At 33.2% G+C, this 15,217-nt stretch overlaps 1 protein-coding gene across 1 annotated transcript; it reads right to left on the minus strand.

Moving 5' to 3' along the window:
- Positions 1-473: 473 nt before the first annotated feature.
- LOC120333785 (axonemal dynein light chain domain-containing protein 1-like) lies at positions 474-13,862 on the minus strand. Its single transcript, XM_039401155.2, has 26 exons — positions 13,698-13,862; positions 12,632-12,780; positions 12,273-12,494; positions 11,577-11,759; positions 10,960-11,109; positions 10,783-10,869; positions 10,586-10,698; positions 10,334-10,418; positions 9,777-9,917; positions 8,954-9,117; positions 8,018-8,112; positions 7,814-7,917; positions 6,791-6,918; positions 6,268-6,374; positions 6,112-6,195; positions 5,582-5,717; positions 5,108-5,201; positions 4,021-4,205; positions 3,491-3,587; positions 2,809-3,000; positions 2,557-2,658; positions 1,942-2,043; positions 1,311-1,480; positions 1,118-1,217; positions 939-1,031; positions 474-706 (listed from the first exon to the last, which is right to left on the minus strand). Exons 1-26 carry the CDS (start codon positions 13,774-13,776, stop codon positions 590-592), a joined length of 3,279 nt encoding a protein of 1,092 aa, XP_039257089.2. The 5' UTR covers positions 13,777-13,862; the 3' UTR covers positions 474-589.
- Between the last annotated feature and the right edge of the window lie 1,355 nt (positions 13,863-15,217).

Here is a 15,217-nt window from a genome sequence, read left to right on the forward strand (position 1 = left end):
GGGAACCTGTATCGGTATGATCACATACCGATACTCAACATTTTATACTATTCACGCGGATGTATCTTTTGTACTAAACTGGCCAGGTATGGTATTTTTCCATGCCTACCCATACCCAATTCGACGAGCAGTCGTAGTTTGATGTGACAAGCTTATCTGATGTGCTAACCGGCAAAGAAATATGAGATCTTACTCGATATCAATAAAATTCGTCTCAGTGCACTACTACAAATCTGTGTCAACTGAAATCTCTGTCACAATGACCCTTATATTCAGGTAGCTTCCAACATACAACATGATTGCCAGCGTATGCCACTTCACAGTCCAATACTTATCATGATGTATGTGCTGATTGAACACCGAGCCTAATTACTGAGTTAACTAAATTTGTTTTTAAACTTTCCTTTCCAACAATGAAAATTCTACTTTCATACCCACTACATCATTCCTAAGAATAAAACAATGTACAGATCTCCAATTATAATACCATTTCATTTATAAAATATAAACTTTAGGAAAGACACAAAAATATATATTTTTCAAAACAATCATTAATATAAATTACAGTGAAGTTAGGCAGAATTGAAAGCTATTTTTTCTTAGATTTTGATTTCTTTTTTTCCTGTCCTGCCCTTGATGAAGATCTCTTGCCAGGATCAGCTGTACCAGGTTTTGATGCCATTGCATCTGTTGTAGGTGTTGGAGCCTGGAAAATAAATAAATGCTTCAACAATATTAAAAAATGCTTACCGTATATCTTCTTCTGCTATCGAAGCTATTACTGGTTTGCTATTCCCCTTATCTATCTTGGACCAGACGCCATACGAGGTTCATAATTTACCAAATGTAAAAAGCTATATTAGACACTATATTATTACTAAAATACTATATTCGACACCTCCACATAAGACAGACATAAAAAATAAAGATTTTATTACTTGTTCAGGTGACGGAACTGCCGGTGGTTCAACAACTGGTGTAGGAGGCTTTGAACTTGTTTCTGATTCAGAACGCTTTTCTGCAGCCGCAAGCTGAATAGAAAAAAATGTAACTTTCGATAAAAAAATTTCATATAGCAAATAATAAAAAACATCTTACACCACTTAATTAATCTTACCTGTCTTTCTAAAGATCTTATCTTCTCTCTAGCTTCATTTAAATCTTCTTCAATTTCAAGTGCTTTATATTCAGCTTCTTGAGCTCTTTCTTCAGTAGCACTGGGAAATGAGAAAAACATTACAAACATGAGCAGAACAGCGAAATCGTCTTTTTAATATACTGTTCTATGTTAGAAAACTCGAAGAACTTACAGCAGTTGTGACTGAATTTCATCCATTTTTGCAATTGCATCATAAGCAGTTTGAGTGAGTGCTGATGAGGGAGGTGTGAGTCCATCACTCATATTTGTTTGAGACGGCGTTTTTCCTGTTTGTATTTCATCAAGAGATGAAGTTTGAACATTCTCATCTGCTCCAATAACCTGAAAGTAGATAAAGATTGTTTTCGGTTGAACATATATATTTTAAATTATCAGATAGTTGGACCAGTTGTTGAACCACCTACAGTTTCGTCACCTGAAACAAATAACTGGCTAACTAACCCCATTACAGACATAGACTGGTAACCGCACGAGAAACCGTGGTCCGCCATACGATTCGGCCCACTTATCTGGTTTCATTTCCCCCAGGATAAATATGCAATGTATATAATGCTATTATTTGTTTCCACACCTTCATTCCTAACTTATCTGTTTTAAACTGACATTAGATAACTGACCATAACCACATAAAATTATAAGCTTTCCCTTAACACTTTTTGCAAATATTGCAAGTCAAATCTCCAAATCTTCTTACATATTCTTCATTACTGGACCAAAATGAGTAGTTTAGAACACAATACAGATGAATCTTTGAATAATGAAAAAAATGACAATTTGATTACCTCCAAACTTCTGGTCATCTTCGACGGAAGTTGTTCTTGTGTTTCTGGTTTTTCATCTTTTACATTTTCTTCTGAAACTCTTTCAGGAACCTTTTCTTCAGACTAAATATATCAGAAACACTTAATAAGAGGTGCAAAGGCTTGTCATTATCACACCTCTGATAACTGTGGGTGGATTCTGTTGAATTCTTATATGGATAATTATGTGTGAGACAAGACATGTAATTGTAAATGGATAAAAGGTCGTGGTTCATCATGCGATTCAGTCATCTTACAGTCTTTCTTTTTTCCAGAGATAAATATGAATTGTGGAAATACATCATCTTTAATGGCGTACAAACATTTCATTCTACAAACGTGTTGGCCCACACTGGCTCAAGAGAGGAGGAGATACATTTATCAAAAATAAATGCCACAAATAAATATTTTGTGTTTGCATTAGAACTTTCAAATTCTTATCCGCTCTCATTAGTCATAATAACAAAACACTTCAACAAAACAATGTATAATAAAATATCAAAATACTTCATTCCATTATCGAAATATCCATTGGAGGCTTGTTGAAAAATCTGGACCAAAACGTCCATGGGCCAAAATGTCTGAACTACTACTTACTTTGGTTGGTGCAGGCTTAGCTGTCTCTGATTTGGCCACAGATTCTTCACTAGTTTTGACACTGACATCACTTTCTTTTGCTACAGCCTCCTCAGCTACTGCCTTTAGGCAAAATAGAAAAAAAAAAGAATTTGATTTTGAATATTTTCATAGACAAGAAATATTTATGCTCGTTTTATTGACAGATCATATTGAAAAAAAAGTTTTGATTTCAAAACATTGAGATTTTATTAAATTGACACATTTTCTTACCTCCTCTTCCTGAGTAGTTTTTTCCTGAGGTATTTCTCTCTCCTTTTGAGTATCTTTTGAACCTGATTTTTTCGGCCCACCTTTTCCTTGGTTAAGTCTTGCAATAACAGTTTCATCGAGAAGTAGAATAGGTTCGCTAAGTAATGTATTCAGAAGCAGCTGACAAGTTCTGATCCATTCTTTACATTCAGACTTAATGGAGTATAGATAAAGATGAATTTGTTAAAACACAATTTTTTTGCAATAATTGCAGATGAAAAACAGCTCCAAAAGATATATCTTTATCTGAAGAATAGTATTAGTAATTTCAGAAATGACGGGTAGAACCTACAAATTGTATCACAGTTATATTCAATATAGGTCTAGATTGAGAAGATGACTGATGCTTCCACTAATGCCAATCTACAAAGAGACACGCATAATCGATGTATTCAACATTTCTACTCTGTATTAAAAACAAAATTTCGAAAAAATAAAATTCTGTTAATGTTATTAAGACCATGACTCCAAAAACAATAACTGGTAAACTAATTCCATAATCGACATGGACTGGTAACCAGACGAGAGGCCATGGTTTGTCATATGATTAAGCCAACTTATGGCCCTACAATACCCTAGTACCTCCCATTTTCTAATAGTCAAAGTAAATATATGTCGAATACAAATACTAGACTGAAATTACCTTGACTCTGGCAAAATCTCTTTGTTCATGATCAGCGTCATCATCTCCGGCATCTTTCTTCCTTTGCACCGATACTTGTACAATACTGTGTGTACATCTGAAAAAGGAATTTTATATGAATTGGCTGTGATACAGCAATTGCTCAGGTTTGAAGCGCAAATGGATTCAGATGAACTGGAATATTAAGATCGGTTTTTACATGTATCCTAGAGCAGGCTACTACAATTATTGTTAAATCAAAGAACTTTACCCAACAAAAAAATACCTTATTCATGTTAAATTATATGAAGCGTTTTTTATTGCATGCTACATTAAATAGCATTCCATGCGTATCCTAAATATAGGGTTTACAATCATGGCATCTATGGTGATTTGTGGCATCTGCTAATATTAGGCATTCACTTTCATGCCACGCCTGTAAGCATATTATACAATAACGTTATATATCATTTTCAATTCAAACTAAGTAATGCACTCTTTTTAATAAAAATATTCAAAAATTATTACCAATTACAAACAAGAATACTTACTGGCATAAATATGATGTTATTCTGCTCAAATGGTCACTTAGTTCTTGACATTTTTTAGTTAATTCTTCAAGAGAGCAGCTTGCTTCTAAACTTGATTCCGAAGGCATTTTGTTGGCTTTGTTTGGAGCAAGCAATAACAACATTTGAACCATCCAATGAATCATTCTTGTATGAATGGAAGAAACCTAAAAAAACAAAGTTAAGTTTTGGATTCCTTCACCATAAACACAACTCTGAACAATCCGCCACGAATATAGTATTTTTTAGTATTTTTGAAGAGTCCTGATATATCTGGTTTGGCAAGCCAGCCCAATTATTTACATCCTTAGGCGGTTGGCATAGCAACAAGACTCCATAAAAGCATCAAGAGATGTATGTGTGCTTATTGAATTTGACAATGCCACAGTCTCTCCAGTTTGGCATAATCTAGACTAGGTTTCCCGAACAGGGGTCCGCAACGATATGAAAAGAGTCTGATCGATCTTTAATGATTGATTTTAATCAAAAAATCATTGCACCTTTTTGGTTGATAGTTGCGGACGAATATCCATTGCTGTCAGAAAATGCAATTAAAATTTGGTTGCCTTTTGCATGTGTGAGGCAGCATTTTCAGCTGTTACCGATATAATGACAAATAACAGTTTGAGAATTGCTTTAGAGTCGGATCTATGAGTTTGCTTGTCACAAATTGCTCCGAGAAGTGATGAATCGTGCAGTGAAAAGCAATCTCATCCATCAAATTAATGTTGTTTGTGTTGTAAATGAAACATTATCCTTCCTCGTTGGAAAGGGGCATAAATTGATACGGCTTAGGATGTGGGGTCTGTGAAAACTAAGATTCACAAATAGGGGGACGCGGCCCAAAAAGTTTGGAAAACCCCGATCTAAACAATTCATCACAGTCTAAATGAAGTGGTCAGTTGACGATTTGACCATTGATTCAAGAAATCAAGACAGCTAACTTTGATTCAAACATAGATAGTCATCTGTACAAAGTAATCATAAGCATTTAATCATAAGCTTTTTACATATTTTTAGAATAACCTACCGTACTTGTCAAATGAAAACAATAGAAAAAATGACAAACCTGAGCGACCATTTTTCCATTTTCTCCTTCAATACCATTGACTGTGTCTTTCAACCATTTTTGAATTTTAGTAATGGAATTTTCAACATATATTCTGAAATAAGAAAGGGTTTGGTAAGGTATTTTGCGGGAAAGTCCAAAATAATATTTGAATCAAAATTAGTTATGTTCAATATTATATTTTTATTTTGACGGAAACTCAGAAAGCATTAAAGTTGATTAGCATTCTCAACAGATAATAAAATAATTTGATTTGCTCTGAGTTCGGAACTAGAGTCAGAGTTAAAATTTTCATCAACGTGAATTCAATAGTCCAAGTCGAATAATTTCTAAATTGGTGTTTGGAAGTCCCTTTTCGAATGGCTCGGAAATTGGCATCGAATGTGAATTTACTACCGCCCCATATCCTTTCCATATCCATATCCTACTACCGCCCCCACTTTACAATATGACAATTGCTGTAATGTAACAAACTTGTCATAGGACGAGTCAGGATTATTCCTATCTTCATCTTTTTGTTGCGATCCAACACAATCTATTGTATCGTTCAAGGAAGCAACATAATCTTGCATCAGCTCAAAAAACCTCAACCATTCTGTGTCAGATATAGCTGAAATGTAAAAATATTTTTAAAAAAGACAAAAAAAAGTACATTTACATATGAAAATAGATTAGACGAAAAAAAGTTATCTACTCAATTAGTAATATTTTATAAAACTTTTCCTTTGGATTTTTGGTCAATCATCGTTGAATCCTATTTTTGCTATTTATACATAAATATTCAGTATATTGAGATTAAAAATGTGAAGAATAGGACTGAAACTGTCATATAATTGACTAATTTTGGAAATGTCAAATTGGAGTTTTTATCTGAGAAATATTAATTTTTTTATTTATCTCAGGGTAGAGAAAATCTGATAAGATGGCTCTAACATTTATTGAAACACAACCTATTATCAATCCATGTCAGGTATCCAACTTAACACAAAACTGGCAACACCTACCTTCCGCACCACGCATTGAATTGATAAGTCTTGTATTCCATGTATCAAGATTATTCTGCATTGTTATCATTCCCTTTGCCACACCTAAAAAAATACAATTACTTAGAAAAGCATGTAATACTGTAAAAAAGTAAAATGTAGAAGAGAAAAACAAACCGTTTTCTCCTGATATCCGTATTTCAAGCTGCTTCGTTAAGTCTTGTAAAGTTTTATTGTTTTCCGTCATGACTTTGTGCAATGGATATCTGTCTCCTTGGTCAGACCTCCAGAATGATAAATATAATTTATTTAGCACTGGTCAAGCATGAAAGATGGAAAATCTGTACCTTGACAGAGCATTTATGGTCCATGCTAGATTATTTAACTGGTCTATTAAATATATAATTTTTTGCATATATTTTTAGACATTTGTCAGTACAGTAATAACTACCTAGGTAAGTTGAATATTGGAATCAAATTTATAGAAAAATTTTGAACGAATTTGTTCGGCTAGTTCTAAACTTGTGTGGTGCAATCCAATATAAATCACCAAAGAATATCTTGCAAGGCCTTTCTTCGGAACAACAATTGATATGAAGTTCAGTAGGAAATATTTTTAGAAAACCTTTTTATAGTGAATTCTTATGATTGTAATATCTATAAAATCTTTGAAATTTCTCCAATTCTCCAATTAACCCACCTATGCCTATCATACACTGTGATAGCAACATCAGTCCAACTATCAACTTCTTTTCCCATTTTTATCAGTTGTTCCTGATTAGATAAGAGAGTATCTCCACCAAATCTTTCAGAATTCTCGCTTAATTGCTAAAGAAAAAAATAATGTTTTTTTTGGTGCGAAAATGATAAAATAAACTGGTAACTATGTACAAGAGGCGGGGACGGCTAAGATCTAATGATTTACTATTTCCAATTCATTCTGAATCAACACTTTCAAATATAACCCATGTTGAATATATTTTGAAATGGTTCAAATCAGGAATTTTTATTTTGGATATACCTTATTTTAAATGTACAGTACATCCCTAGCAATAAGATTGCTGTATATCAGTAATCATTAGTTTATTTATCACCATAATTAAAATATGCATAAAACATACAAATTGCAACAATTGTAGCCTATATCTTGCAGTTACTTGACAGTTCACAAAACGACGAGTCAGATCCGATTTCCACCATGGCCCAAGTCAATGTAGTGCACGCGTTTAACGATACCTAACATGCTATTCCCATACTTGACAAGGACTAGTAACCAGACCAGTGGTTCTCAAACTTTTTTTGCCGCGCCCCCTTTTTAGAATTTGTCAAGTCTCGCACCCCACCTCAAAAATAACTAGCTAACAATAGACTACAAATAACAGTAGGGCGAAGGAATGTTCATTTCAAAAACAGGTTGAAATTAAGTGGATGGAATTGCAATCTCAAAAAATAAAGAAATGTAAATATCTAAAATAAATAAAATAAAGCGGACAAGATCAAATCTGACAAATATTTTTATTTTTAATTAGCTTCACGCCACCTCAAAGAATTTTTTACGCCAGCCTCGTGGGGCACACCCTACCGTTTGGGAACCACTTAACTAGACAGTTGAGAATTCTAGAGATGACAGTTTACCATATAATTAAGTCATCTTTTCGCCGTATTTTTTTTCCAGATAAATATATTGAAAAAGTCTAAGTTGTGATCAAATTAATAACATTACCTCTTCCCAATGTGCGATATCAACTTGTAAGCTTTCAATCAAATCACTAGGCGGTAACTTTATTGTCCGAATATCTGTATCTTCAAAATATCCCATCAGTGTGTCTGATAAAACAATGAATATGAATAATTAAAATACAATTTCCTTGATTTTATAATTTGTGTTGATATTTTCTTTTATCATTTTCGTTTCTCCTTTCCTTACCTTCAAAAGTATTTATCCATTGTTCCATTCCCTCTTTTACTAATGTCAATACGTTTGCTGTCGTTTTATCCGCGGCATCCAATACTTGATGAAAACTGAACAAGAGTTTGGCAACATGTAAGTAATTTTAATAAGCCTTTTGCTCTGAACATGTCTCTGTAAATTAGCTACTGTTTCTTTATAACAGTAGTTCTCAATCTTTTTTGAAGTCAGAGCCAAATTTTAAACCTTAAAGTTGTAATGAGCCGCATAAAAAACAACTTAAGCAACAACAAAAAAGCAACTTAAAATAGCAATGAAACAAAACTCAAGTATGTATTTTAAAATAACAACAGCAACAAAACTCCGAACAAAAACCAATTTAACGCTAAACTTGACATTGGCTTTGACTTTCAATTCTGAAGTCTGAAAATGCGAGCCGCAATCGTGATAGATGCATTCTCCAGCAATATATATAACAATAGCTATCTTCATCTTTTCATAATGATAACTACGGTATTTTAATTTGAAAATACTTCCCTTTCAAATCACATCAAAACGCCCGATTATAGAGTGCGAGCTTTTTTGAGATGTGCTTTTGTCTTGACAAGCTAACAAATGAATACTTTATTTGAAAATATCAAAACTTTGCACAGTATATGTAAATCAAAGCCTGTTTGTGATTACTGGAAACAAAGAAATCAGTGTACTGAAATGAAGGCTCATGGGCATAGCAAGTAAAAAAGTTTGTGGGGAAAAACACTATGACATCATAATAAAAAGTTGCACTTGGAACGACCTAACTGCTACGATGACATCAATTCAACTACTGCACTTCAGTATTTCAATTTCAATTTTCATTTAAAATGAAGAATTTTTAAAGAATAATAAAAGTCGCATGAAGTATAGTTGAGAGCCGCAAGCAGGAATCACTGTTTTTTAAGCTAAAAATCTTACTGGAAAATCATATCCCTCCATTGTTCTACATGTTGATGGAGTTGAACCAGGCTTTCAGTATCACAATCACTTATTAAGACTGTAAAATGACATCCAAGTTTATGCCAAGCTTTTTCAGTAACAAGTAATCGTTTGGCAGTGCTGAGTGAATTTTCTGATATTATCTGAAATAAGGTGAAATATTATTGAGCGAGGAAATGAGAGAAAATTTCTTATTTATCTCAGATATGAAGACTAGTTGGCTATGTTCTACAAGACAGAGCTTGTCTGCTTTGTTTAAACACACATGCTCACTGTAAAAAGCCACATTTTATTGGTGATTACGAGAATCACCCTTTGTTCCAATAGTTTAAAGAGGCACTTCGAGAGGACTCAAATCTGCATCCCCTAGATAGTGTAATCAGCAGGTCAATCGGTATTAACTAACACTCAATTCTACTCCATAATTCCTCAGTAGCTCTTGGCATCTCAGTGGTCATTCGAACCGTCGCTCATGAATCAATCTCATCAACTATTGAGTGAGTGCGTATAACCGTGATTTGAGTAAATGTATTAAAAATATGTGCCCTTAGCACCAAATTATTTGAAATCAAATTAATCAAATAAAAACATTGAATTTTCTACTTTTTAGGAGAAATAGGGAAAAGTTACTTTCTCGAAAGGCACTCACTCAAGCTCAAATCGCATAAAACCATTCGAAACTAGTTCATAATTTAAAGAAAAATGAACATCAGTTTGCTACTCGATAAATAAAAGACATGTTGAAGCACAGAAAAAGATATTTCTGTGACATTTTCCTAGTAATTAAATTGTAAAATCTTACTTTCAGTCCAAGACTATATGAAGCATTACACCATAAATCTCGTTCTTCTGTTAAAATGGAAACTTGAGTTTCTAATCGATGTCGTTGTAATTCATACAAATCATGGTATTCATCAACAAGATTTGCATTTTTCTGAGATTCCTGAAAAACTCAAATTTGTTCAATTTCAACACTGATTTTCTACAAACTTGGAATTACGCTTGGAATTTTTGTATTCCTCGTTTTAATTTTAAATTTTCAGTTTTGTTTAGGTTATCATGACATTACGTTTTCAAAAATATCAACTCCTATTCCCTGAACTAGATTTTGACTACTAAGTTTACTAAAGACAACAGCAAACAATTAGACTTGAATTTGGTACATTAAATTTAATACATCTTTAAGGTTTGTTTTTTTCATTGTGGTGTTTCTACGTGAGACTTAATATATCAAATAAATTTTGTATTCATTCAATTTACAGTTTCGAAAACAAATTTTCTACTTTTGATTGTGTCATCAAATATATATCCTAAAGTATTCTTATAAATATAAGTAAATGAAATTTCAATTGTAAATACCTTTAAAGCTTCAGAAAGATCAAGTTGTGCAATTTCAGCTTCCTGGGTGATCTTTTTGTCATGTTCTTTCACAGCTATTAATTCACTGAACAAAGAATAATTCATGTGTATTTACTAGTATAAAATATGTGTTTATACATTTGCCTGTATATATGTAAATAGCACAAGCAGCAGGATTAGTTTTTAGGGCAATGACATCACTTTGTGTGACAATAATACTACATCATACAAATGAAATAAAGCCCAACTTACTTTGTCAAGTTCCCAATAGAAGTTTTAAATCTTAACAATTCTTCTGTTAATCTGCGATCGAGTGATCTTTGTGCCATGACTTCAGCATGAAGACTTTTGATCTGTCTCGGAATCTGAAATTTGTAAAAAAAAATGATGATTTTCTAAATATTCCAGTATGAATGAATAGAAATGGAAACTTGAATTTTGATATTTACCCTGTTCAAAAGATCAGCGTATCGTTGTCGTAATTTTGAAATTAATTGTCCTCTTTCAACACATTCAATGCTGACTTGCCTTATAACCTGTATTGTAAAACAGAACAACAAACATATTTTAAAATTATTTTCTCAGATTCTTTTTTTTTTCAAAAATAAAAATCATAATTTATATACCTCATGAAATACTACATCATAAATTTGTTGTTCCTTCTTAATAATTTCCAATAAATTATGAATTTGTGTTGGTCCTTTTGCTTCATTTTCAATGTCATCAACTCCTGCTTTTGCCAACATTTGATCCATTGTTTTCATCAGTTGAACGACCTGTAATGAACAGGGAATATCAATTTGGAGAAAACAAGCCACCTTCGATTGATATAAATGTGCAGCTAAGAAAAAGGTATTATTTTCATATTTATATAAAGATATCTTGTCTGTCTTTTTAACATTTTTTAGGTTTCAGAATTGGACATCCACCAAGTAAGACATTTTGCACCACTTATAATTAATTATAGTATTGTCATGCAGCTTCCTGAATCAGTACAGTAGTTGCTCATTTTAGTTAGTAACTCCTCACTCTAGAGGCAGTACTCCTTAAACTTCTCGCAATAAGAGTGAGTGAGATTATTTTGGTAAATATATTTGTAACTTACAACAAATTTTTCTGTGCTAAGCAGTGATTTCTCTGACCCTAATTTGTTAACCTATAATTCAACTTCATTATTCATCACAACTCACAAGTCTAGTGACTTGTTCCTGGCAAAATAATATAACAAAACAACGACGCTTACTTCAAATCTCTTCGTAGGTTTAAGCGATGGAAACACTCTTAATGTTTTCTCTTTATCAGCAAGATTTGTTGTCATCTGTTCATCCATATATTCAAGTCCAAGAACTCCTTTACTTTTTACTAAATGATATTCATCTGGTATAATGGAGTCAGGTACCGCCAGATTACTTGATGATGATTTTGTCTGAAAAAATTGGGACTGTATCATACTGGATAATAGGGACAAAATGCAAGTATAATATGGGTTGTAAACCATCAGACTTAATTAAATATTCTCCATAACCTGACCAGTGGTATAATCAATTTATTAGCGATGGTGCAGTTGAGATCAAGTTTTCAACCCTAATAGAAGCATAAAATAGAATTGGTATCTTTATTTTCGAGGAGACGAAGTTGACAAAACATCTTAATCGAACAGCATGCCATGGCTTCTCATCTGGTTACCAGTCCATGTAGGGTATGAAAAAAAGTAACCAGTTAATTGCTCCATATGCATGGGCTATAGTAGTGAAGGAAGCCATTCTAACACTACGATGCATTACCATACAACATTATTTATCCAAGGTTTCATTCAAAGATTTCTTCTCATTCATCATAATTCTTCATGTGAAAATAGGTGATAATCAACAATTCTATTTATTACAAACAAATGCTGTAAAAATATGCAACAAAACATCCTTTCTAAACAAAATCTTACAGCATTAAGCTCTCTTGATGCTTGTGATCGTGAAGAACTTTTATCGTGTCGGCTCGGTTTTTCTGAAGGAGGTTTCTGCATTGCTGATACGTCATATAAAAATGAAATATCTTTTGATCCAACAGTTTTGCCATCACTTTTTGGATGATCAGTCAAATGACGAAACTGTATTCTTCTTGCTTTATGATGCCATACATTGTCAGGTATACCTTTTCCAAGCGCCTGAATATTCAAATATTTTTTGGGTTGAAAATTCCAAAATAAAGAAAAGGATCAATAAGAACAAGTAAAGGTTCATATTATTAAGATTTTATCGATGGCCGATGCAGGACAAAATCTCATTCCTTGTTCACACTCACCACTCTCATTTCTTTTGGAGTTTTGAGTGTTTTAACAGGAGCAAGTTCTCCTTCTTTCTTTGTTTCGAGTAGATTGTTTACTTCAGTTAAAGCAAATAAAAGATCTTCAGGGATCATTTCACTGTACAGGGGTTCTTTTGCAGCGTTAGCTGAATAAGAGAAAAAGTTGCTATTGTTAAAACATTCAATTTGAGGTTGCAAATAAAATGTTCAATTTGAGCCAATAAAAAAAAACATGAATATAATTATGATCAACTGCCTATTTATAATGTTTGCAATGAGCAAGGCTTTAGAAAAACTACCATACTCATAAAATGTATTGTCTGAAACATCACAATAAATTTTTAAAATGCTCAATTGTTATGATATAACTGTTTGTGATAGTGTTTTGGATTTCTCATCATACTTGGAGTCACAACAGTTTTAAGTATATTCAAGAATGTGACCACGCAAGACAAAAGGAACTAAGAAATTTTACATATTGCAGTCATAAAAGTCGCTGGGTCTGGTATAGTTTACTTACTTCTAATTGGCCTGGCTCAACAATTTTTGCATATGTCATTTCTAACCCCCACCTGACTTTTTCACCAAAAAATTACGTCACTACCTCACAGGGGCGTATTAAAGACCTTCAAAGTGTATGGATGGTCGTCCAAAACGCGCCGACAATCACCCAAATCGAGCAAGCTATTCCTCTCGTTTTTTCGTTGCAACGATCCCGATATGAGAGAAACTGTTAGCGTTAGAGAGTTCGTTATGGTCGGCGCAGATGCCGTTTCGGGCGATCATAGCTATACATTGGCAAGCTCTATAACGAGATTGTGATGTCATAGCGACATAATTTTCGGATGACATAGTCAGGTGAGAGTTAAGAATAACATATGCAAAATTCGTCATGCTACGCCCACCGGAAGTAGCCTACTTGTGGTACTAAACTATACCAGACCCAAATCGCTGACTTCATTCCTTCAGTTCTAAAAAGAGTAAAAATGATTCCTTACCACTATACCACGTTGCAAATTGCATTTTATAATTTTAAACATGTTTATGAAAGTAATAAACTCACGTGATAAAGGTGCTTTCATGATCTTGAGTGCTTCACTTTCTGTAGGAACGACGTGCTGATTATCCGGTTGCTCCACCATTTTTCCGTTGTATAGGTTAGATAAACCACTTCCAAAATCTTAACCCGGTATAACTGTAAATAACTACGTATATATTTATCTATAATGTCATATTTCAAGTCATCTGAAATTATAAAACAAAGAATTTAGTGCGAACTTTGTGAGCTCAAAAAACGAACGAACCATACGAATCCCGCCTGTCAGTCACACGCGATATCCATGGATACGTGCGTTCAAGCGTAACGAGTAATATTTTATGATTCACTCTCAAAAATCGCTTTATATTCGTCGAATAAATAAAATAGCTGAATTAAAAATATTCTCAGTTTGTAAATAAAAATGAAACCTTCCATAAAGTTCCGAATCAGACTTCTTTAATGATACGGCAGCAAGATTTCAACCTATTTTTAAAGTTTGCTCAAAACAAATAGTGCCAATCGCACTTTATTACAATATCGAATCGTGAAATCCAAGACGAAAACTGTTAATATTTAGTGAACCGCAGGCACACGTAAATTATTGCACTTCTACGTCACACATAAAATGATATTTTATGCTTTGTTTCGACATACCCTCCCCTTTTGTAACGTTTCATGAGCCGAATTCAATGAGTTGCTAAATGTTTCGTTCTTTTGTGTGAAGTGTTTTGCCCGCGCTATTGTCTAGTTTTTTTATAAGTGGGTATTTCGTACAGGTTGGTAGCCACCAGTGTCACAGAAGATGTCAGTGTTTGAAGTGGCTGTTAAAAACTGTTCTACGCTTTGTTCGTATAATAGCTTACTTCCAAATTGCGTAGTTCGAAAATAGAGTATATATTGCGTGAATTACGGCAAGCTTGAATTATTCAGTAGTCAGATCGCAGAGAGGCATTTTACGACGAAACTTACCTCTTTTCATAAATCTGGGAATGCAGTGCTTACTATCTCCTGTGTTTTCTAATGTAGCGCCTTATCGTTGTAAAATTAGTTTTTCACTTGAGTTTTATTTGAAAGAAATCTAACCAAGTCCAACCAAAGTGACAGCGAAAGTAATAGGATGGTATTAAAAATATCATTCCACGTTTTCATTATATTTTTGTTTACTCGGCTAATTTTGAGAAGGCAATATAATGAGACATTTTGAGATTGAGTGGCTGAAATATTTGAACTCATAAAAATATCAATAGTGGATTTTCACCAATGCTGAGAATGGCCATATGTAGATTGATTCATTTTGTGAACGAACGAAAAAATGTTATGTGTCGCTTTATGTAGTATAAATTTCCAGTGAATCAATATAGTTTGTGTTATAGCTGTAACTTGGTTAAAGTGGATATAGTGAATAATATTATATATCGCATTGCGTCCGTATATTTGACTTTCGACTACTCATTGATTCGGAGAATTAGAAGAAGTGACACTAATAAATATTTATGACTTGAATATAAATCTAAAATGTGTTGTGAAATACGACACAATCATAT

The sequence above is a fragment of the Styela clava genome, chromosome 15 (genome assembly GCF_964204865.1).
Source record: "Styela clava chromosome 15, kaStyClav1.hap1.2, whole genome shotgun sequence".
Taxonomy (NCBI): Eukaryota; Metazoa; Chordata; class Ascidiacea; order Stolidobranchia; family Styelidae; genus Styela; species Styela clava.